The 25144-nt window shown below is 45.4% G+C and overlaps 1 protein-coding gene across 4 annotated transcripts in view; it reads right to left on the bottom strand.

Moving 5' to 3' along the window:
* Positions 1 to 17959: 17959 nt before the first annotated feature.
* Positions 17960 to 25144, bottom strand: part of MSRA (methionine sulfoxide reductase A) — a 369259-nt gene continuing 362074 nt past the window's right edge. For 3 of the 4 annotated variants that reach the window (XM_033176847.1, XM_033176850.1, XM_033176849.1), the window contains one exon: positions 17963 to 18700. In XM_033176847.1, coding sequence (XP_033032738.1) covers positions 18536 to 18700 — 165 coding nt within the window. In that variant the 3' untranslated portion in view covers positions 17963 to 18535. Of the gene's footprint in view, positions 18701 to 25144 lie in introns of all 4 variants that reach the window. The other variant, XM_033176846.1, reaches the window with a different exon arrangement.

The raw sequence follows: 25144 nt of genomic DNA, 5'->3' as shown, positions 1-25144 counted from the left end.
CAAGATTGAAACCCTAACTTAGGAGTATGCATCTGTAACAATAGCTGAGTCTTGGTCAATCCCAGCAGCCACACTTCAACCATTCATTCACTGCTGAGTGTTCACATTATGTTCAAACAAAGCAAATGCCAACCTGTAACCAATCCAGCTGTTTCTGTATCCCACTACAGATTTCTATAGGTCACTTCCCCTCACCTTTTTTTTTGGTCTATAAATTTGTTCTGACCATGAGGCATTCCTGGAGTCTCTCTGTGATTCTGAGGGCTGCCCGATTCGCAAATCGTTCATTGCTCAATTAAACTCTTTTAAATATAATTCCATTGAAGTTTTTCTTTTAACACCCTGGACTCTGTTCCTTCCTGTGTTACACTGGGAGAGTCGTTATTTCTCTTGGTCTTTGTGCCCTGGAATTCGAAATAAGGTTCCTTTTATCCTATTTCAAACAACAACAACAAAAAACCTATTCTCTACTTGCTATACCAACACTGTTACAACTGCACACGGAGCGGGGAGCCCTTACTTGGATTCTGTTTGTTTGAAATGGGTCCCAACACGTTGAAAGTTCTAGAAGAGAAGTGTGGTTTTCTGGCTGCTGTTTCAAGTGGCTAACTGTCCTCTGACTTTATTCCATTAGTGCCAGAGTGGAACGAAGATGAGAGGACTCAGGATATGGGAGGGGCACAAAGGGCTGGGGACAGTCAAGCCCCACCTCCCTCCCTCCTTCCAGCTATGAGGGCTGATAATCTGCAAATCAGGAATCCTGGAGCTGGACAGAGAACCCCCTAGGCCTTTGTGGTTCTGGAAACAGGGGCCACCCTAAAATGCCAGGGAAAGCAGGCCAGGGAACTGGAGACGGAGCGAGGACACGGATGATGTAGCCTGAGGGACTTTGTGAATTCATCAGTCTCTCTGACCTAGTTTAGGGACTGTCAGTCTGGTGGCATCTGCTACAAGAGAAAGACATTTAACACATAAACACGAGTTGGGAGAGGAGAGCTGAGCTATTTGGGACAGGAGACAGATTAAGAAATAGAAAGTCTTCCCCATGGATTATAGCCTGTTTCTTTTTCCACTTTTGTATCTGAGCTATGCCCTAATTCTTTCTTGTTACAAGCCAGCCAGGGTATTTGAGCACAAGGTGACAAAGACTGAACTCCTGTCTCATTAACTCCATCTGGGACGGAGGGTTATAAGGGCAGGTCCTGGCCTTAAGCCTTCATACAGGAATTGGTTAGACTCTGCCTGATTCTGTTTAGACTGAAGAACTGCAGCCTTCTAAGAATGTGAACTGTAGTCTCGAATTGAGCTTGTTCTTGTAATTCACTGTTTTCTTTTTTTTTCCGAGCACTTGGATGAAATTCCGAGTCTCCATTTACCCTCTGAGCTGGAATAAAGGAGGCAGATGATCCTGAGTACAGATAATAAGGACAAGGATCCTGTCATGGCTGAAACTGTCTGATCAAATCAGACAGTTCCCCAATTAGGGATCAGAAATGAGATGAGGGTCAGGCACAGTGGCTCATGCCTGTAATCTCAGCACTCTGGGAGGTCAAGAAAAGAAGATCACTTGAGCCCAGGAATTGAAGACCAGCCTGGGAAATATGGTGAAATTCCATCTCTACAAAAAAAAAAAAAATACAAAAATTAGCCAGGTGTGGTGATGTATGCCTGTAGTCCCAGCTACCTGGGAGGCTGAGGTGGGAGGATTGCTTGAACATAGGAGGCAGAGGTTGCAGTGAGCCGAGATTGTGCCACTCTACTCCAGCCTGGGTGACAGAGTGAAATTATGTCTCAAAAAAAAAAAAAAATGAGTCTGTCATTCTAACTAGATTCTGAGAAAACTGTCTTTGTGAGTTAGCAGATTCTGAGGGCTTATCACCTGCAGTACATTGGGCTAGGGACATCAAAGTGCTGTCATTAACAAATGGATGGGAAGTCCTATTATTGTCATTCGTGTTTAACATCGTGTGCTGGATGCCGGATTGATACTCAGCAGCATCCTGGCCCTCTTCACCTCTCCCAGGATCATAGTGGCTGAAATCTTCGAAACATTGTTTTCCAGACTCTTCATGGTGGTATGGGTGGTGGGTAAGTTCCTGTTTGTATTAGTCCATTCTCACGCTGCTATGAAGACATACCCCAAACAGAGTCATCCGTAAAGAAGAGAGGTTTATAACTGTCTGCATGGCAGGAGAGGCTTCAGGAAACTTACAATCATGGCGGAAGGCACCTCTTCACAGGGCAGCAGGAGAGAGAATGGGTGCCGAGTGAAGGGGGAAGCCCCTTATAAAACCACCAGATCTCATTAGAACTCACTATCACAAGAATAGCATGGGGGAAACTGTCCCCATGATTCAATTGTCTCCACCTGTTCCTGCCCTCGACACATGGGGATTATTACAATTCAAGGTGAGATTTGGGTGGGGACACACCCAAACCATATCACTGTCTACAGTCTCCATCACTTCACAATGCTCCTGATGCCTTCGACACCTTGATTTCTTCCTCTGGGAATGCTGGATCAAGTGGTCCCAAGGATGTGTCCTAGTTCTGTCCTTCTGCCTTCTGTGACTCTGACACGCCCCTCTCTGTTATCCTCTGTAATCTTGGTTTCCATTACTTGGATCCTTCTTGTTTCTCTAATAACAGACACTTGCAGAAAATATTGTCCTTCCCACAAAACTTTCACATGTATCTCCTTGAATTCTCACAGCCTCCCTGCAAGGCAGTTAGCACTAACTCCTTTGTAGAGACAAGGAAACTCAGGCTGAGAAATGCAAGTGAACTTGTCCTGTGCCAACTTTAAGTGCCCCGCTCTGCACTCCACCCACATAGTCTTGTTGATGGCCTTTCTCTCTCTGGCCACCTTGTTCCTCTTTTCTCTCTTGCCAGTCCATTATGGGTCAAACCCAGAGCCCAGACCTTGCTTTTGGTTTGTTTCCCAGGAAATTAGCTCTATTTGGGAGCTCACCCAATTACACCGTTTCATTACTATCTGTTGAGAGATGATGCTCACCCCCAGCTCATAGCCAATATGCTCTCCCCCACCCACATGCAAGGTTGCATTATGTTTCTGTGGGCCCCAGTCAACTTCGCCTTCCTGTACCACTTCCTCCACATATCTGCATGTTCCAATTATATTGCCATAAAGATGAATATCTTAGCATGTATTAAAACATTTTCTTAGACTTTTTTTCAATCATAAAATAAATTAAAATATTTTCATGAGTCCCTGGAAGTATTGTAGGCCCTAGGCACTAGGCCTATTCTACCTAGTGGATGAACAGGCCTTGGCTACGTGATTCTTCCATGTTCTGAGACTAAGGAAATAGTCATCCAAAAGGGTTAAGGAACAAGCTAGGAATAGTTCCTGTTTCCACCACCCTAAGTGGAAATTTTCACAATTCACAGGGCATAGAATACAGTGCTTCTCAGTGGGCTGTTAGTCTTAGACTAAATGCTGCTCTGGTCCCATGTCAGAAAATTTAAAAACAAGTCCTGAAAGAACTAAATTGTTTCCAAGTAACTTAACTGTATCACAGAGTAACACCTAGGAATACTTAGAGGAATACAAAAATATCCAGCACCCCAAAAAGCAAAATTCACAATGTCTCTGTTATCCAATCAAAAATTACCAGGCATGCAAAGAAGTGATAAAATAAATCCCATAATGAGAACAATGAGTCAATCAACGAAAGCCAGAAATAATAAAGAAAATAGAATTAATAGACAAGGACACTTAAACAGTGATAACAAAGGCATTAAACACATTCAAGAAGCTAGAGGAACGATTGGACATTTTAGTGGAGATAGAGATGATATATTAAAGCCTTCAATCAAACATGAAGAGAAGAAAAAATCAAGAGCTGAAAACCACAATGTCTGAGATGAAAAATACACTGGCTGGGATGAAGAGCAGATTAAACATTGTGAAAGAAAAGGTTGGTGCACTTGAAAATACCGCAATGGAACAATTGAAAATATCCCAAATAAAATTTAGAGATGTATTTAAAAAGCTGAAAAAAATGATCAGAGTATTTGTGGGACATTCCATCGGAGTCCCCAGAGAAGCTGGGGAGGGCTGAAAAATATTTGAGGATTTCATGGTGGTTTGTAAGCTTGATGAAAACGACAAATCTGCAGATTCAAGAAGCTCAATAAAATCCAAGCACAAGAAACACAAACGTGACGTCCGGGCACATCACAGTTGCATTTCTTTCCTGGGTCTGCTGCAACAAAACGGTGTGGCTTAAAATCAATTTATTCTCTCACAGTTCTGGAGGCCAAAGCCTGAAATCAGGGTGTCGCCAGGGAGGCCCTAGGGGAGGAGCCTTCCTTGCCTCTTTGTAGATTCTGGTGGCTGCCACTAATCCGCGGTGTTCCCTGGCTTGAAGCATCAGTCCCATCTTTACTGCCATCATCATGTGGCATTCTCTTTGTGTGCCTTTGTCTCCAGACAACGTTCTCCTCTCTGTGTATCTGTGTTCAACTTTCCCTCACCTTATAGAGATACCAGTCACTGGATTAGGGCCCATTCTAATCTGGTATAACTGCATCTAAACTTGATTACACCTGGAAAAACCATATTTGTAATCAGGTCACATTCACCGGTACCAGGGGTTAGGACTTGGATGTATTATTTTGTGGTAACACAATTCTACCCACTTTAATCATCAAAATTACTTAAAACCAGTGATTAAGAGAAAATAACTAAAGCAGCCAAATGGGTTAAAAAAATTGTATGCACCATATACAGGGGAACAAAAATAAGAATGACAGCAGATTTTTAACTAGAAACGATACAAGCCAAAAAAAAAAATAAAGACAATGGAGCAACATCTTTAAATTACTGAAAGAAAACAGATGTCAACATAAAATTTTATATCCAACAAAACTATGCCTTGTAAACAAAGGCCAAATAAAGACTTTTTCAGACATACGAAAGCTGAAAGAATTAATCACCAGCAAAAGTACACTCTAAGAAATCTTAAAGAAAGTCTTCCAAGTAGAAGGAAGATGATACCAGATGGAAATATGAACCAACCAAGAGAAAATGAGCACTAGAAATGCTAACTGTGAGTAAATATAAAATAATTTTTATAATTATTATTTAATTATATATCTTTGATTTTATAATTATTTAATAATTATTATTTAAATATATTTAAAAAGTAATTGGATATTTAAAGCAAAAAATAACAAAATTGTATTATGGAGTTTATACCATGTATAGAATAATACATGATAACAACAGCATAATGATCAGGTGGAGAGAAATGGAAATATACTATTTTAAGGTATTTATAGTATAAAGTAAGTGATGTAATATCAATTGTAGTAGATGGTGTTAAGTTGAAGATGTACACTGTAAATCTTAATGCAACCACTAAAATAACAGAATAGATATGGCTAATATGCCAACAACGGAGATAAAACAGAATCATTAAAAAATTCATTATCCTAAAAGAAGACAGAAAAACATTAAAAAACGAATGAAGAATAAATAGGACATGAAGAAAACAAATAGATACATAGAAGCTTTAAACCTAACCATATAAATCATCACATGAAATGTAAATAGTCTAAAACACCACTTAAAGTCAGAGACTGTCAGATTGGCTAAAAAACAAAACAAAACAAAACAAAAAAACCCCACAACTCAACTATATGCTGTACAAACTCACTTTAAATAACAAGATACAAGTTGATTCAAAGTAAAAATAATAGAAAATTATATGTCCTGTGTACACTCATCTAAAGAAAGCTGGAGTGGCTATATTAATATAAGACAAGGTGGATTTCAGAACAAAGAATATCACTAGCAATAAAGAAGGTCATTTTATAATCTAAGAGGGTCAATCATCAAGATGATATAAAAATATTGAACATTTCTGCATCTAGTGACAGAACTTCCAAATATATGAAGCAAAAACTAGCAATACTATATGAAGAAATAGATACACCCACAATTAAAGTTGGGGATTTAAATACCTCTGTCTCATTGATAAAACCAGTAGATAGAACATCAGTAAGGATACAGAAGTCTTGAACAACACAATCAACCAACTTGACTTAGTTGACATTTATAGTATACTTCACCTAATGATGGCAAAATATATATTCTTCTCAAGCATACATGAAACATTTACCACAATAGATCCTATTCTGGTTCATACAAGAAGTCTCAATAAACTCAAAAGCATTCAAGACATACAATGTTTTTTGATAACAATGGAATTAAATTAGAAATTGATAATAGATCTCTGGAAAATCTTCCAATATTAGGAAACTAAATAACACATTCTAAATAATCCATAAGTCAAAGAAGAACTCAAAAGAACAATTTAAAAGTATTTTGAACTAAGCAGAAATGAAAACACAACGTATCAAAATTTGTAGGGTCCCATGTAAGGCAGGGAAATTTATAGCACTAAATACCTGTATTATAAAAGAATAATGGTCTCAAGTCAATGTCCTGAGCTTCCAAGTAGACAGTAGTAAAATGGAGAGAAAAGTAAAGCTAAAGTAAGCAGGAGAAAGGAAATAATGAAGATCAGGGCAGAAATCAATTAAATATAAAATTGAATAGAAAATTTTACAGAAAAATCAGTAAAAGTTGGTTTATTCAAAAGGCAATAAAATTGATAAACCTGTAGAATGACTGACCAGGAAAAAGATAAATTGTCAATGTCAGGAATGAGAGAGGTAAGATCACTATGAATTTTACGGATATTAAGATAAGGAAATATTATGCAAATACATTACATGAAATTACTTAAAAAATTACTTAAAAAAACAGAATCTACCAAGGCTTATTCAGGATAGATAACCCAAATAGCCCTGTATCTATTAAACAAATTAAATACGCAATTAAAAATCTTCCTGCATAAAAAACCAAAGACCCAGAGGGCTTCACTGGCAAGTCCTACCAAGCACTTAAGGAAGAAATAATAACATAATAACAAAAATAATAAGAGAATATTAACAATTCTAACTTTTCCATAAAACTGAAGGATACCTCCCAGCTGATTCTATTAAGCAAGCATTACCCAAACCAGGTAAAGACATTACAAGAAAACTATAGATGAATATTCTTCATGAAAAAAGATGCAAAAATTAAGAAAATTTTAACAAATCAAATCCAACATTGTATAAAAGGGACAGAAATCATGACCAAGTAGGTTTGCTCCAGGAATACAAGGTTGAATTAAGATCCAAAAATCAGTCAAAGTAATTCACAATATTTACAGATGAATGAGGAATGTCTGTCTGATCATTTTCTGGATGCAAAAAACAGTTGACAAAATCTGAATCCATTCCTGATAAAAAAAACTTTCTGCAGACTAGGAAGAGAAGGAAAACTGACAAACAGCTTCTGTGAAAAATCTACAGTTAACATCGTATTTAATGGTAAAAGACTGACATAGTTTGTCTGTGTCCCCACCCAAATCTCATCTTGCATTGTAGCTCCCATAATTCCCACGTCATGGGAGGGACTCAGTGGGAGATAACTGATTTATGGGGGCAGTTTCCCTATACTGTTCTCATGGAGTGAATAAGTCTCATGAGATCTGATGGTTTTATAAGGAATTTCCCCTTTCACTTGGCTCTCATTCTCTCTTGTCTGCCGCCATGTAAGATGTGCCTTTTGCCTTCTGCCATGATTGTGAGGCCTCCCCAGCAACATGGAACTTGAGTCCATTAAACCTCTTTTCCTTTATATTACCCAGTCTCAGGTATGTCTTTATCAGCAGTGTGAAAACAGACTAATACAAGCCTAAGATCAGAACAGATAAGTATTTCCCTTCTCACCACTTACATTAAAATTGTACTGGAGATAAAGTGCAAAGTGGTAAGGGGGAAGGGAGAAAAGGTACACAGACTGGAAACGAGAAGTAAAACTGTCTATTTGCAGACATCATATCTACGTAGAAAATCCCATGGAATCTACAAAAAACAAAAAAGAAACTAGAATTGATAGGTGAGTTCAGCATGGTGGCAATATACAGAATCAATGCACAAAAACCCTTCAGATTTGCATAAACTAGCAAATGAACAATTGGAAACTGAAATTTTAAAAACAATACTATAACAATGCCATACAAATAGGAAATACTTGGGGATATATGTAACAAAAGATGTGCAAGACCTGGATGCTGAAAACTATCAAGCATTATTAAGAGAAATCAAATAAATTTAATTTAATTAATTAAATGGAGATCGATATTGTGCCCATGGATTAGAAGACCTAAGACTGTTAAACTGTAAATTCTTTCCAAATTGATTCTGATTCAATGCAATCCTATTTGAAATCCCAGCAGAATTCTTTTTGTAGAAAACTGACAAACTGATTCTAACATTCATATGGAAATGCAAAAGACCTTGGATAACCAAAAGCAACTTTATAAGAGAACCAAGTTTGAGAAGTTACACTATCTAATTTTATTAAGGGTTATAAAATGATTTCATAAGTGATTAAGTGAAGATGTAAACTATTAAAGCTTATGTTTCCAGAGACAGACTTAAAATCAATATTTTAATTATATATTAAAATATACAATTGTATAGAAAATTTATAGAAATGGGATCTTCAATTTGTATGTAGATCCTTCCTATGTCCCCTCCCAGACACTCATGTCTGTTCTGTTCCCAGAGCTGCTCACTCTCAGGGGGTCACAAGGCCCTACCAATGGCTGCTGAGAAACCCACTTCCTGTGCAACTGTCAGGTTCAAGCTGTTCACAACGTTATTATTAAAATAAAGAACAAAATCAACCTTCAGAGATATGTAGGGGATATTCATGCCAAATGATGGAAAAGGACCATTAAGCGCCTTATTTGAAACCACAGTCCAATTTTAACTTCTGAACTCTCAGTGATTTTCACTGTTTACACTAGCTGATTCTAAAACTTATAATCTTTAGCAATCAAAACTGTATAGCAATGGCACAAAGGTAGACTAATAGATCAGTGAGACAGAATAGACAGTCCAGAAATAGATCCATACATATATGGATGATTGATTTTCAACAAATGTGCAACACTGATTCAGTTGAGACGGGATGGTTGTCTGAGTCCACTCAGGCTGCTATGATGAAATACCATAATCTGGACGCTTCTAAACAACACAAACGTATTTCTCACAGTTCTGGAGGCTGGGAAGTCCAGGATCCAGGTGGCAGCAGATCTGGTGTCTGGCCAGGGCGCTGCTTCCTCACAGACTCACAGACAGTCTTCTCGCTGCATCCTCCCAATGTGGAACGGACAAGGCAGGTCTCTGAGCCTCTTTTATAAGGGCATTAATCACATTCATGAAGGCTCTGCCCTTGTGACTTAATCAGATCCCCAAACACCCCACCTCCTAACACAATCACCTTGGGGATTAGGATCTCAACATACGAATTTGCAGAGGATACAAACGTTTAGACCATACCAATAGCCTATCAACAAATGTTGCTGGAATAATTGAATATCTATATGCAAAAAATAAACCAAACTTTAATTCATACTTTACACTGTGTACAAAAACAAACTCGAAATGGCCCACAGGCCTAAGTGTAAAACCTTAAACCATACAACTTCTCATCTTAGGCAAAGATGTCTTAGACACAATACCAAAAACACAATACGTAAAGGAAAAACTTGATAAACTGAGCTTCATCAACATTGAGAACTTCTGTTTTTGAAAGATAATGTTAAAAAAATAAAAAGACAAGTTACAGACTTTGCAAAATGGATATCTAATAAAGGACTTGTATCTAGAATATAAAAAGCACTGTCAAAACTCAATACTAAGGTAACAACTCCCCAAAATGAGCAAAAGATTTTACTAGATGTGTCACCAAATAAGATATCCAGATGGCAAAACAGCACATAAAAGAGGCTCAGGATCATTTGTTAGGGAAATGCAAATTGAAACCATAGTGAGATCCCACTGCACACCTGTTGGAATATCTAAACTCAAAACGACTGACCATGGCAAGCGTTGAGGATGACGTAGCAGAACCGGAACTCTCATAGCTGCTGGTGATAACGTAAAATGTTACAATCACTTTGGAAAACCGTCTGGCAGTTTATTAAATTGTTAAACATGCGCCTGTCACGTGACCTAGCCATTGGACTGTTGGGTATATAGCCAGGAGAAACGAAATCATGTGTCCATACAAAGATTCACACATGAATTCCATAGCATGTTTATGTGTTACAATCACAAACTGAAAACAACCCAAATGTCCATCAACAGATACATGGATAACCTCACTGTGGTACATCCATGCGATGGAATAAACAACCCAAATGTGCATCAACAGATACATGGATAACCTCACTGTGGTACATCCATGCGATGGAATAAACAACCCAAATGTGCATCAACAGATACATGGATAACCTCACTGTGGTACATCCATGCGATGGAATAAACAACCCAAATGTCCATCAACAGATACATGGATAACCTCACTGTGGTACATCCATGCGATGGAATACTACGTAGCAACGAAGAGGAATGAACCAATGACACACACGGCAACATCGATGAATCTCAAAATCCTTGAGTAGGAAGCCAGATGAAGGAAGAGTAAATGCTGAGTCCAATTTCAGAAATGCAAACTAATCTTCAATGGCAGAAAGTGGATTGCCTTAGGACTGGGTCCTGAATATGGAATAGGGGAAGCAGGTCCAGGAATAAGAGGTGTGAGGATATTTTTGCAGTGGTGGATATATTTATTATCTTGATTGTGGCTATGATTTCATGGCTATATACATATATCAAAAATTTATCAAATTATATACTTTGTATGTAGTTTTTTGTGTACATTACATTTTTTTGTTTTTCGAGACAGGGTCTCACTCTGTCACCCAGGCTGGAGTTCAGTGGTGCAATCTCAGCTCACTACAATCTCCACCTCCTGGTGCAAGCGATTTTTGTGCTTCAGCCTCCCGAGTAGCTGGGATTACAGGCATGCACCACCATGCTGGGCTAATTTTTGTATTTTTAGTACAGACGGGGTTTCGCCATGTTGGCCAGGCTAGTCTTGAACTCCTGGCCTCAAGTGATCTGCCTGCCTCAGCTTCCCAAAGTGCTGGGATTACAGGTGTGAGCCACCACCCCCAGCCCTTGTGTTTAAAAAAATAAAATCCAACAGTGAGGTCATTGCAGTTTTAAAATAATCATCAACAGTAAAAACCAGGGGCCCCAACATGTGACCCTAAAAAATGGCTGAAAAAGTGGAGAAAAAAAGCTAAGAGTTTCATGCAGCCAGGTTGCCTAGTTCAAATGTGGGTGCTCAAAAAGACAGAAACTCACTGTGTGGGCATCACCAACCTTCATGCCCAGCACCCCTCATCACACTGGTCAGCTGTGAAAAATTAATCATTGGGCCAAAGACTGTGATGGACACCTCACCAACGAAGATCTGTAGACACAAATAAGCACATGAAAACATGTTCCGCATCATGGGTCACCAGGGAAATGTGAACTAAAACAACGAGACGTCACTACACACCTATGAACATGACGGAAATCCGGAACACTGACACCAGCAAAGGCTGGTGATGATGTGACGCCACAGGAACGCTCATTCATTGCTAGTGAGAATGCAAAATGGCCCAGCCACTTTGGAAGACAGTTTGGCAACTTCTTACAAAACTAAACATACCTCTCACTGTGCAGTGCAGCAATCACACTTCTTGGTATTTATCCAAAGACGTTGAAAACTTATGTCCACACAAAAACCTGCACACAGATGTGTAGAGCAGCATCATTCATACTTTCTAAAACTTAGAAACAACCAAGACACCCATCAGTAGGTGAATGGATAAATGAATGGTGCTACATCCAGACAATGGGATATTATTCAGCACTAAAAAGAAACGTGCTAGTGAGTCATGAAAAGACACGATGGAAACTTAAAGGCATATTTACTAAGTGAAAAAAGCCAATCTGAAAAGGTTACTGTGTGATTCCAACTATTTGACATTCTGGAAAAGGCAAAAGTATAAAGACAGTAAAAAGATCCGTGGTTGCCGGGGTCAGGAGGGAGACAGGGATGAACAGGTGGATGGAGCACAGAGGATTTTTTGGTCAGGGAAACTATTCTCTATGATACTCTAACAGCGTATAGAGTCCAAACCCACAGACTGTATAACACCAAGACCAAACCCGAATATAAACTGCAGACTCTGGGTGATAATGACGTGGCAATGTGGCTCGTCAATGGTAACAAATGTACCACTCTGGTGGGGGATGGTGATAGTTGGGGAGGGCATGGGGGGGCATATGGAAATTTCTGTATCTTCCTCTCCATTTTGCTGTGAACCTAAAACTGCCCTAAAAAGTTAAGTCTTTGTAAAAACAAAAGCAGCATTAACACACATGGCACTATCACCACAGCTCTTAGATTCCTTCTTTCAAAGGCTCCACCCCAGGGCCTCTGTACATGCCTCTGCCTGGAATGTGTCCCTCTCTCAATTGTATCTTCACACCCGCTTTGCATGTTACTTCTCATGGAATTTCAGAATTCAGCCCAAATGCAGCTCCCTCAGCTTTGATCGGATCCCCTCATTTTTACTCTTTCACAGCACACTATGATTTTCCCCGAGAGCACATCCACTGTTTGTAATTATGGAGTTGTGACACTGCTCGTTTCATATCTGATTTCTCCACTAGAACAGTTTTATTGAGGCCGGCAACCATGTATGGCTGACAGGATGCCCCCGGCATCCAGCACAGACCCTGGCACACAGCCGGAACTGAATAGATTCATGTTGAGAGAATTAATTAACTAATGGCTGAACGAATAAAGACTGATGAGAAGCAGCTCCTAATGTCAGCAATGAACTCCTCTGAAGCGCCGGAGATTTTTACAGATTATCAAGGAGCTGGGGAAGCTCCGTCCAGAGCTTTTCCTTTTGCTACCACCTCCAAGGGAGCCACTTGGTCGCAGAAAAGCCGCTGTACAGCAAGGGAGGAGCGGGGCCCACAGCGATGTCCTCTTCTGTGAAGATGCACAGACTAAGTGGCCAGTGGGAGTCCAGAGACATTTGCCTCGAGCTCACTGCCGACATCAGGCAGACACGTTCTTGGCATCCCAGTGTCCCAATGTCTCAGTTGGAACTCAGAGCACATTCAAAGAATGTGTAGCCTGTTCTCTGATGGAAATATTTAAAACTTGGGGGGCAAAAAGGACATCTCAGAGTCAACATATGGTTAAAAAATACTGCTCCCTGGAAATTTCATAAACTCTTCAGACAAACTAATAATGTCTGGAAAATGTCACTCAGCATTCTGGGGACAGGGTGGACTCACAAAAGCGAATGAGATTTTTTTAAAGGTCTCAGCAAATAATCCCCTTTTCTTCTTTATAAGAAGACAGTAATAATATCTACCATGTAGAGAACACTCACTGTATCTCAGGCTCCGTACAAAGTGTATATATACATACATACATACACATACACACACACACATATATATGTGTATGTATAGTATTTAATCTTCCCCAAGCCCTACAACATGGGTGTGATTATCGCCATTTTACACACAAAGAAACTAAGCCTCAGAATGATCATGTGACTTCTGCAGCATCACTCAATCTACAAGAGGCAGAGCTAGCATTTCCCCTCAGGTCTGCCTGACTTAACTCCAGCTGATCGCTCCACCAGCCTCTGTGGAATTTCTGGAATTCAGCAAAGCATTTGTCCCAGGCTCTCTCTGATCACCATGCTGTGGCTAACATCATGATATGCTGTTCTTTAGATGACGTCTCTTCGGTGAACTTACCCCTGGCTGAGACATTACATCCAAAGCTTTAGTCAGCAATTCTGGTTTCACCTGGAAGGAAAGCTCTGGGTTTCACCTGAAAACCAAGTCTGATTGCTTGGCAGTGCCCGCCCAAGGTCCTTGGTGTACAGGAATTCTGAAAGTGTGCCTGGGCTTGGCAGGAAAGAGCATGACTATCTACCAGTACTCTCTGCTACAAGTTGGGGGTGGGAGGGTCACCAGGGGCAGTAGAATGACATGTCATGGCCGTCATAACAGAAGCTCTAAGACGTTAAACAAGCAACATGTCCCTAAGTGAACTGTCCAGTTCAATTTTTATTTATTTTTCTTGAGACAGAGTCTCATTCTTGTTGCCAAGGCTGGACTGCAGTGGTTCAATCTTGGCTCACTGTTACCTCCGCCTCCCGGGTTCAAGTGATTCTCCTGCCTCAGCCTCCCGAGTAGCTGGGATTACAGACACACGTCACCAAGTCCAGCTAATTTTTTGTATTCTTAGTAGAGATACGGTTTCACTATGTTGGCCAGGCTGGTCTCGAACTCCCAACCTCAGGTGATCCGCCTGCCTCGGCCTCCCAAAGTGCTAGGATTATAGGTGTGAGCCACCGTGCCCAGGCCCAGCTCAATATTTTGCATAATGAATTTCAAGAAGACATTGAGAACATGTGAATGAAACCTAAGCATGACACAATACTGCGAGACAGAAACAGTATTTCATCTGCCAAACAGGGTGACAACATAGGGTTAGGCAGCAACCCCCACCCCTGTATCATTTGGGTTTGCCACTGCTGCCACCAAAATTTGAAATTCTCCCAAAGAAAAGGTATTGTTTTATTCACTATATTGGGAGTGGGGGAGTACAAGAGACTTTACTCCATGGATCAGGGAGCTAAAATGGGGATTTTGTCAGTTATTAGGTATATCTATCTCACAATGTTTTAATAGGTTTTATTGTTATTTAGGTCTAATAAAGCCAACAGCTCTAGAGATGGCTGCTGATAAAAGAGGAGTTTTACTACTCACAGGTCCCAAGAGAAGGGGAAGAACTGGAGGGTGGGCGTGGAAACTGTGGACAGAGCCTCTACTGTGGTTTTCATGGGAAGGAATGGCAGAATGGACAGGCGTGTGTGAATAATTTCAGCAGCTCGGGAGCACAGGGGCTGTCCCTAGTTGTCAAGCACTTGGCCTGGGGTGACTGGGAAAGCCGGAGAGCGGCCTCGAGTGTGAGAGTCAGACAGAGGAGGTGGTTGGGCTGTGAACTCTGGATCAATCGGTTTGTATTGAAAAAACTGCACCCCTGCCGGGTGCAGTGGCTCACACCTGTAATCCCAGAACTTTGGGAGGCCAAGGTGGGTGAATCATCTGAGATCGGGAGTTCGAGACTAGCCTGACCAACATGGAGAAACCTCGTCTCTATTAAAAATACAAAATTAGCTGGGCATGGTGGCGCATGCCTGTAATCCCAGCTACTCGGGAGGCTGAGGCAGGAGAATTGCTTGAACCTGGGAGGTGGAGGTTGCAGTGAGCCGAAATTGCACCATTGCACTCCAGCCTGGGCAACAAGAGCAAAACTCTATCTCAAAAACCAAAGCAAAGCAAAGCAAAGCAAAGCAAAGCAAAGCAAACCTGCACCCCTAAGAGAAAGACTCCTTTTAGTGAGAAGCAGGGGTGAGGAGGCAGGCAGGAGGTCAGGGGCATATGCGCATGGGGTGAATGGATGTTGAAAGATCAAGCTGCAAAAGCTGGAATCATGGCTAATACACACTATGCATTCTGGGAGTGGGGAAATAACTTCAGGCTTGTTGTTCAGACCCACCGAACCCACTGAGAGACAGACTCACAGCAAGACCCCATCTGTCACCTGGTCTTCATAAGCCCCACTCTGCAGTGGACCTTGGCCTATTCACGCGTAGGAGCAGTGGCTAATAACTGCTACAAGGACTGAGCTATTTCCATTTCACCAGTGCTGAGTCACCTTGGTAAAAGATCCCGGTTCCTTCTGGGGAAGGCTTAGGGCAAGATTCAAGGTATGTGCCACTTGAAACACTGCAAGATCCCTCCTCAAAGGGCTGGATGCCCCGTCAGTTTTTACTTTGCTCTGCTTTGAACATGGAAGTTGGTCTAAGCTTTTCCCCAGACTCTAGAAACAGCCTGCTTATAGGACACACTCGCTGCCTGTGCCTATCTCAGGGGTCACTTCTCCAATTCCTTTGCTCCTTCTTTCCCAGACCTCTGCAGGTCAGAACACCCGGCACTCAGTGGTCAAACCTTTTCTCTTTCTCTCCAGTCTCTCCCTAAATGATCTCAGCTGGTCCCATGGCCTCAAATGCCATGTATATGCTGGGAATTCTGAAATCTCTCCTCCTCTGATCCCTTCCAAGATCCAGATCCATGCAATCAATTCCCCTGCTCCATATCCGCACTGGGACATCCGAGGAGCATCTCAAATTTGTGTGGCCAAAACTGCATGATTCATCCCATTACCTCCACCTCACATCCGCCTTCTTGCAAGCAAATCACACCCTCAGCCATCCAGTTGCTCTGGTTAAAAATAAATGAGGGAGAAAGTGTGTAAAAACCTCCAATGGGGTCCAATTACATAGAATAAACTAAAAAGCCCATTATCTCATCCTATCGAAGGCTCTCCGTGACCTGGTTCCACCTGCCTCAGTGAGAGTTCTCTCTACTGATGGAACAGCTTCCACTTCCACTAGTGTATTCCCAACATGCTGCCTCCTTTAGATCTTGAATTATTTAGTTCAGGAGTCCCCAACCACTGGGCCATGGACTGGTACTGACTGGCCCATGCCTGTTAGGAACCAGGTCTCACAGTAGGAGGTGAGTGGCAGGCAAGCAAGCAAAGCTTCATCTGTCTTTTCAGCCACTCCCTATTGCTCACATTACTGCCTGAGCTCCACCTGCTGTCAGATCAGTGGTGGCATTAGATTCTCATAGGAGCATGAACCCTATTGTGAACTGTACATGCGAGGGATCTAGGTTGACGCTCCTCATGAGAATCTAATGCCTGATGATCTTTCACTGTCTCCCATCACCCCCAGATGGGACCATCTAGTTGCAGGAAAACAAGCTCAGGCTCCCACTGATTCTATGTGATGGTGAGTTGTATAATTATTTCTTTATATATGTTACAATGTAATAATAATAGAAATAAAGTGCACAATAAGTGTAATGTGCTGGAATCATTCCAAAACCATCCCCCTTCCTCCCACCACCCACTTGAGGAAAAATCGTCTTTCATGAGACGGGCCCTTGGTGCCAAAAAGGCTGGTGACTGCTGATTTAGTTCATTTGGTTCTCAAGGGATATGGTTTGGATCCGTGTTCCCACCCAAATCTCCTGTTGAATTGTAATCCCTGGTATTGGAGGTGGGGCCTGATGGGAGGGGACCAGACCATGGGGGCAGCTTCTCAGGGTTTAGCACCATCCCTCAGTGCTGTTCTCCTGAGGGAGTTCTCCTGAGATCTGGTCATTTAAAAGTAAATGTACCCCCACTTGTTCCCCTTCCTGCTTCCATCATGACTGTAAGTTTCCTGAGGCCTACCCAGAAACCGAGCAGATGCCAGAATCATGCTTCCTGTACAGCCTGTGGAACTGTGAGCCAATCACACCTCTCTTCTTTATCAATTGCCCAGTCTCGGGCATTTCTTCATAACAATGCGAGAATGGACTAATACATCAAGTCTCACCCACCTCACGGAGGCCTCCCTGACCAACCTCGCTAAAACAGCCCTGAACGCAATCTCACAGTCCCCAGACGCAACTTACTGTCTCATCCCATTCATCGTCTTCACATCCCTCATCAGAACCTGACGTCATCTTATTGCGTCATTTGTTTACATGTGTATTGCTCATGCCCCCGTCTCCTTGTCTGGAATATAAAGGTTCTTAAGGGCAGGGGTTGAAGGGGTCTGCTCTAACTAGAATAGTCTATGATGTGAGGGATGTGACAGGCACCTGGAGAACAATTATTATTACTCAGGTTGCAAGGAGCTAGAGGTGTGCATGTTTACCAAAAATTTCAATCCAAATTGTTCCCATTTGGGGGTAAATGGCTCTGAGGCTTTTTCCCTCCCAAGCTGTTTAGAGCCGTTAAGCTCATCTTACAGCACTTAAAAATATCCTACCTAAGCAAGTCCAACACAGAGGAGATGTCAGGCAGTTTGCATTATTGGACTGCAGGTTTTTATTAAAACAAACATTTCTCATAGCTCTAAGCAAAGCATTAGAATTCATCAAGCAGACTCACATCTCTTCTCTGCACAGAGAGGGCTGAAAAGGAAGAGAAAGCCTCTATGCATGTCTAGATTTGGTAAAGCGAAGGATTTCAGTGAATGAGTCATTGAGGCTATACACGTTTGCAACTTGCAAGGCACTGGTGGGCAGAGAGCACAGATAAAGGACTTCTGGGGTCCCCCACCCTGTCCAGCAACCTCTCAGCTCATGCCTTAGCTTCTACCAAGAAGGGTGAACACAGCATCCCCGCTGTCTTCACTCAGACCCCAGATGACGCAGGAAACTGCACAGCTCTGCTCCCACCGTAACTTATTAGGAGATAAATCACATTTTATCAACTTGCCATTGCGCCTCCTGTAGATTATACTTCAGAAAACTATCTTTATAAATTCCTTTGTACTTTGTGCACTTCAAATGCCATGATTGTGAATCACACAAACACTGCCCAATTTGTTGAAAGCATTTTTACTGGACCCGCAAAGGCCCACCATGTGGGGAGAAATTATTTCTTAATACCCATTGGGCAGGACACGCCGGTGCCCCCAAGGCCGCAGTAGCCGTTGGGATTCTTGCTCAGGTACTGCTGGTGGTAGTCTTCTGCGTAGTAGAAAGTCTGTCCTTCCCGGATGTCGGTAGTGATGGGACCAAAGCCGTGCTCTGAAAGAACCTGTGGGGACACAGAAAGGCACCATCAGCTCCCACGCTAGAGAGAGAGCTCCTGCGAGGGGTGGCACTGAGGGGCCAGGGCTGCAGGGAGCGGACGCGTGGCTCGGGACAAGAAGTGTGTCCCTTTGGGCTGGGCTCTGTGCATTGCAAGTGGAGTGATGCTGGGCAGGGACTTACCTTGCTGTGCCTCAGTTGACTGGAAACTGAAATCAGGTTGATATCAGATTTTTAAATCTGTAATTTACACTGTACCCCCACATCCCTGCTGTCCCAGGTGCAAGTTGGGGGCCCTGGTTTGGACGCTGTGGGTCTGTTTGAAACTTGCCCCAAAGCTCTCCCAGGGGAAAGAGCAGGTAAGCATGGCTCCCTGCCTGTCCCCGAGGACAAATGGATGTCCCCGAGAGGGCTCAGCAGGGCTGCAGTGGGAGAGAATGAAACGGGTGGACAGGACAGGGTAGGGATGGAGCAGGGACAGAAGGAATGGCTGCAACTCTACCTGGCGCTATCCTATCTGCCCACCAGCTCAGGAACAGGACCCCAGCCCACTCCCAGGCTAGACAGAGGGTCCCCCCACTCACTGTGGCCCTGGGGAGCAGGACCCTGCTGGCACGTCCTGGTGAGCAGGGTGTCACCTGGGGTCTGTGCTCTGAACTGCAGGCCAGGGATCCTGGGGAGTCAGGGCAGGACGTGGCCTGTGGCTCATCACCACCCTCTGCGTCCTAGTTTACGTCCCGGTGACATCTGGTGCCAGGGATAGACACGCATCAACACAAGCTGGGAGAGGAGAGAGGGACTATTTGGGGCAGGAGACAGACTAAGAAATAGACACTGCTCCCCGTGGACTTCAGCCTGCTTCTTTTCCCCTTTGGATTTCAGTTGTGCCCTAATTCTTTCCTGTTGCAGGCTGCTCAGAGCATGTGAGCACAGGGCCACAGAGGCTCAACCCGCTCTCACTGCCTCCACTTGGTACAGAGCTGCAAAGCAGAGCCAGGACTTGTGTTTTTACGAGGGGACCAACCACACTCTGACTGTCCGCTGGTCCATGTGAGATGGTCTTCAAGTCTGCCAAGCACAGTGCATCCAATATTAATATACAGCAGGATTCACTGCTTCAGGTTTTTCTTGAGAAATATCACTTATTTCCTGTATCTCTGTGTCGCCGTCTGAGCCAGCCTAAGGCCGATCCAGGATCTCGAGGCCCAGCAGGTCCAGAACGATAAGGGGCAGGGTCCCCATCAAGGCAGGTGGGTTGGACCAGCTAGCTCAGAGGCAGTCAGTTTTCTTGCAGGGGTCAGGAATAAGGAGCCATTCTAATATAGTTTTGACAATTTTTTGTAAACTAGCAATTATTGAGGGTCTGCCATATGCCATGATCTGTGCAAAGACTTCACACATGTTACTTTTAGCCTCACCAGAGCCACGGGAAGGAAGTCCTATTATTGTCACCCATATTTAAAAGTGTGTGGCAGACACTGTGCCTTGGTCCCTGACATTCTCAGCTCACCCTGGTACCACACAGGCGGAAAGCTCGCAGACTGCATTCCCCAGATTCTGCTGCCAGCAAGGCCCTGCTTCAGATTCCACCAATGAGAGAAACTCACACGAAATTTGGCAGGCTACATAAAAGGAGATGCTATTCTTTGCAGAGCGCAGCTGTGAGGATGAGCGCAGGACTCTGCAGGAAGCAGACCCGAGACTCTGCCAGCTCCTCCCGGCCCTCTCCAGAGAGTCCGTGGAATGCCATCAGCAATGACTTCTGGCAATTTCAGTAACATCTTGGTATCCCAAAATCTTGGGGTGCTTTTCCCTGACCTTCACATCCCTGCTAACGATTCTGTAACACCGAATTCCTTTTGTAGAACCTATCCAGCTTGATGGAATGGAGCTTTCTGTTTCCATGACTGGGCCCCAGCTCACACTGCATTTGGCTCCAGACTGTTTTCAGCGAACAGAACCTCTCTAAGAATGAGCATGTGGGGTTGGCTAACTAACGGGTAGGTTTAGAGTTAGCAGTGACCTCCTTGGAAAGGGAGCATGTGCCCGCGGTGTGACTTGAGCGATCGTAGCATTTGCCTGTGAAGGAGCTGCCCACTGAAGGGAGGCTTTGGGATGCCAGGTGGCTGTGGAAATGGAATATTCTGGTGACGACAGTAAGGACGACGTCTGTGGGGGGTGCCATCTGCTCCAGGCAGCACCAGAGAGCTTGGAGCCGAGAAAAAGGCGCAGTGAGGGCCTGACATTCCTGGTCCAAGGCAAGTTCGGAGAACTGAGAGATGTGAAATAATCTCTCATCTCTCGCAGCTGTATCCAAATAGCAAATAAAAAATCGGATCCCAAGGGCTCTGGATTCACAATGCGAGCGGGATTCACAGGCTTACTCGGCCCAGTGCCCGGGTGTGCTCTTGCCCACAGGTGTGAGGGTCCTCAGAGGCCCACCCACTCCACGGCAGACACGGCCTGCTGAGGGGCCTCGCTCCCAGCCCGGAGCTGCGCCTGTGTCCGGAGCCGTCCGTGTTCTACAGCCGCCCCTGTGCAGACCTTCCAGCCGGCCTGTGTCTGAGCTCCACCCTCTTCCCTGTCCTCCTAAGCACAAGGACGGCCTCCCAGGCACAGCTGCTGTCTCCAGAAGATTCTCTGAGCACAGCGTGGGAGGACGTGGGTTCATACAGGGAGGCCGGCACCGCTGCCCCGCTCCCCTCCGCCTCCCCTCGCAGCCGCCGACAGGCCCAGGGGCGCCCTTGGGGAGCCTGGCAGGGGGGTTTGCTGGCGGGCCCCGGCAGTACCAGCCTTAGCCACGAGATGGCAGACATTTCCCTAAGAAAAGCCTCTGAGGCGAGCAGGGAGCCCGCAGCCCACCGGGCTGCCAGCGCCTCCGCACGGTCCTCGGGCTGGGACCTCGTGGGCCGGTCCTGTCGGGCGGCGGACAGAGGTGGTGGCCACCGGCCTGCGATGAGCGTGGTGTCAACCTGCAGGCTTCGGCTGTCCTTCCCAGCGCTCCCCCCACCCTCCACCGGCTGCCAAAACTGGGGGAAAGGACGAAAAAGACACTGGGTGCGAAGGAAGGGGAAAGGGACCACGACAGGTCACATCTAGTATCTTCCTGGTCCTCCTTCGTCCGCGGCCTCACGAGCAAGTCACTCCCCTCGGACAACTCCATGCATTCCGTGGGGTCTCCCTCCACCACTGTTCTGATTCACCTCTTGACTTCAGTGGGCTTGGCAGCCGCCCTGCTCTTTCGCCCTCCCCCTGGGTGGGCCTCCCTGATCCCACTCCACCCCGCCCTTCTTCCTGTCCCTCTCCATCCCAGGCCCTTCTCCCCCATCCCGTTCCATCCCGAGTCCTTCTCCCGGTCCCACTCCACCCTGGGCCTTCTCCCCATTCCGCTCCACCCCAGGCCCTTCTCCCTGATTCACCCCTCAGCATTGTCTCCCTCACCCTAGTCTACCTTTTCAGCCTTTCCTTTACCCTCTGGGCACTATTTTCTTTGGTGTTGTTGATATTTACCTATTTCCTGAATGTTCCATTCCCTTGCACTTGATCTCCATGGAATGTCCTTTCCTCTTTCCCATGGCAGGAACTCCTACCCATCTCTCAGGACCCAGACCAAATGTCCCCACCTCTGTGAAAACTGCCCGATTCTTGAAGGCAGAAGCTGCCCCACATGCTGTGTTCTCCTGGCATCGCAATGCCGGACAGCGCTGATGACAGCTGCATGACAACAGCCCTTCTGTTCTCCAAGCCACTTCCACGCCCCAGGACTGTCTGTGTCTCTCCGGGCTTCTTGCACCGTGTGCAATGAATGAATGAATGAATGAGAAAATGAACTATGGATTCTAGGGATCTCTCAGAGATTCTCTCGACTTCTGGATTCCACCTGGGTCCCTGTTGCTACCTCAAGCCCAAGCACCTCCTCTGGGGCCTGGGAAGGAACGCTGGGCGGAAGAAGGGGACTACGGAGCTCAGGCAGCCACTTCCCACGTCCCAGAGCCCTGGCCAGTTCCATGGGTGGGTTCAGTCTTTAGATGGTGGCACTGTGGCACTGTGTCCTTGCAGGGAGGAGCACAGAAGGATGCCACCCTGTCATCTGTGGCTCCTGAAAAAGCCCATTTGCTCTTCTGCCGGGAGAGTGGGGTGGTGCAGGAGCACGGGGACGTGGGGGATGAAGGCTGTCATCTCTGGGTTACAGATGGTCCCTCTGGGCCCCCTGCAAGTCCACTGGTCAACCTGGCCCCGGGGCCAAGCTATGCAGGTGTCAGCGTGGGTGCACGCCAGTCTCCCGAGCCCTCTTCCTGCAGTATCGCCACACACCAGGTGTCCCAGTCAGTGTTGGGACAGGGGTTTCTAGGTAGCGTGTTACTGATCATGGCTGACACACCAGTGCTGTGGGCATCTACTTTTCCTTAATGAACTGGAGCAGATGGAAGGCCTTAGATCTTCATCTTGGTTTTACTCCCTCTCATTGGCCCTCAGGAGCAGGAAAGAGAGGAGAGCTGGAGAGGAGGAAGAGGGTAGGGACCCACATAATACGCAGCCTGATGGCCTCACCGCTCTCCCACCATCCACAGGGAGGACCCATAAAAACGGTGGACCATTCGTGACTGCAGACACAACTGTTCACATCACCTACCGAATCTTTAGGCGCCTTCCAGTAAGGAGGCTGCACCGTGACAGTGGGGTGTCACCAGAAGGACTGTGCTGGATGGAGGGAGGCAGGGCAGTGGTGCTCCGGCCTCAGGACCCAGGTGCCCTCACAGGACTGTGCTCATCCTCCAGGCCCTATGGAGCCACTTTTGGGGATGGAGAATGAGTTCAGGTCATGACAGACTTGCCTGGTTGAAATAACTGCCTAGACTGGCTCAAAAGCCTAGAAAGAGGTGCTCTTGGTGCTCAACCCCAGCGCCTGCTTCTGCCCAGGGTAGCCCCGGCCCAACTCCCTACTCCAGCCTGTGGGGCCAGGTACCCCCAGGGCTACACCAGGAGCCAGTCCCACATGCCCCTTCTATGTTCCACTTCAGGGGAGGAACGACCTGAGCCTAGCTCCCCCCAGTTTTTCTCTTACTGACTCCAAGTATCTTGACTTTTGCTTGTGGCTTTTTTTTTCTTTTCTGTCTTGCTGACCTTTTAGGAGGAGGTCAGCAGGATTGCACACAGTAACACATGTGGGGCGACACCTGGCCCAGGGAATTTCCAGAAGGTCACCTAACAGAATTGGTCATTTGTGCTTTTCTCACAGACTCTTCCTCAATGGCCCCAGGAAGCCTCCTGTGCCTGCCTTCTGTCGTCATTTTCTCCCTGGACTCAGCTTTCTGCCTGTGCAATGGGCCCTTACCTAGTTCACTGTGCTGGGACGAGGAACCCAGAGAGGGCACAGAAAGTGCACCATGCTCTGCCTGGCTTTTCTGTTGTTGAGACAGGGTCTTGCTCTGTCACCCAGGCTGGAGTACACTGGCACAATCATGGTTGATGGCAGGTCCTACCTTCTGGGCTCAAGCGATCCTTCTACCTCAGCCCCTCCAGAAAAGCTGGGACTACAGGTGTGTACACCACCATGTCTGGCTCACTTTAATTTCTTTTGTAGAGACAGTGTCTCACTGTATGTTGTCCAGGCTGCTCTCAAATTCCTGGCCTCAAGCGATCCTCTCATCTTGGCCTCCCAAAGTGCTGGGATTACAGGTGTGAGCCACTACACTCAGTCTGCCTGGTATGTTTTAACAACTGCAGAGTGCTGGCTCCATTTCCCAAAAATCCCCACCCAGGGGTGAAAGCTAGCCTGCCCATCCTGCCCTCCTTAAGTAGCCCCTATCCACATTGCCCACAGAGCCCATACTTCTGCAGCTGAGCAGATCTCTGGGGCAGGAAGGCGGGTGGGCGTCCACAGGTTGTGATGGAGCCCCTATCCCCTTGGCCCCATCCACCTCCGCTCAGTCTCCAGCTCCAGTGACTCTTAGGAACACCACAGATGCACAAGCAGCAGCCGGGTCACTCCCTACAGAAGGCCTGCCAGCCGGGCACAGCAGGTCCCATCCGTCCTTCTAAGGCGGCCGGTAAACAGCCTTTCTTGTAATAAATGTAATGAACATGTGATCACTCCACTGACTGCAGCCTGCTTTATTAGCTTATGATTAGGATCACTGAGATTCTCCAAGCGCCCGAGTGTCTCAGCCTATTGCACGGAGGTGACACGCTCTCATACCACCCTGGGAAATGCAGGATGGCTCCTGGCAGCACAGGAGGCAGTGGGCACCAGTGGGCAAGGTTAGAAAGGCATTGAGATCCAGAGCCCAGAATGGAGACCAAGACCCTGTGTTTATCCAGAACCACAGTGTTTCCGAAGGGCCTCACATGAGCCTTCCATTGACTAAAACGGAGGGTTCTTATTCCTGTTTCTCAGCTGAGGACAGGGAAGCCTGGGGAGAGGGGAGGCATGTCCACGGCCACCGGTCAG

Source organism: Trachypithecus francoisi, unplaced genomic scaffold, assembly GCF_009764315.1.
Source record: "Trachypithecus francoisi isolate TF-2019V2 unplaced genomic scaffold, Tfra_2.0 Contig01554, whole genome shotgun sequence".
Classification (NCBI taxonomy): Eukaryota; Metazoa; Chordata; class Mammalia; order Primates; family Cercopithecidae; genus Trachypithecus; species Trachypithecus francoisi.
This window is presented reverse-complemented; position numbering and strand designations above follow the sequence as displayed.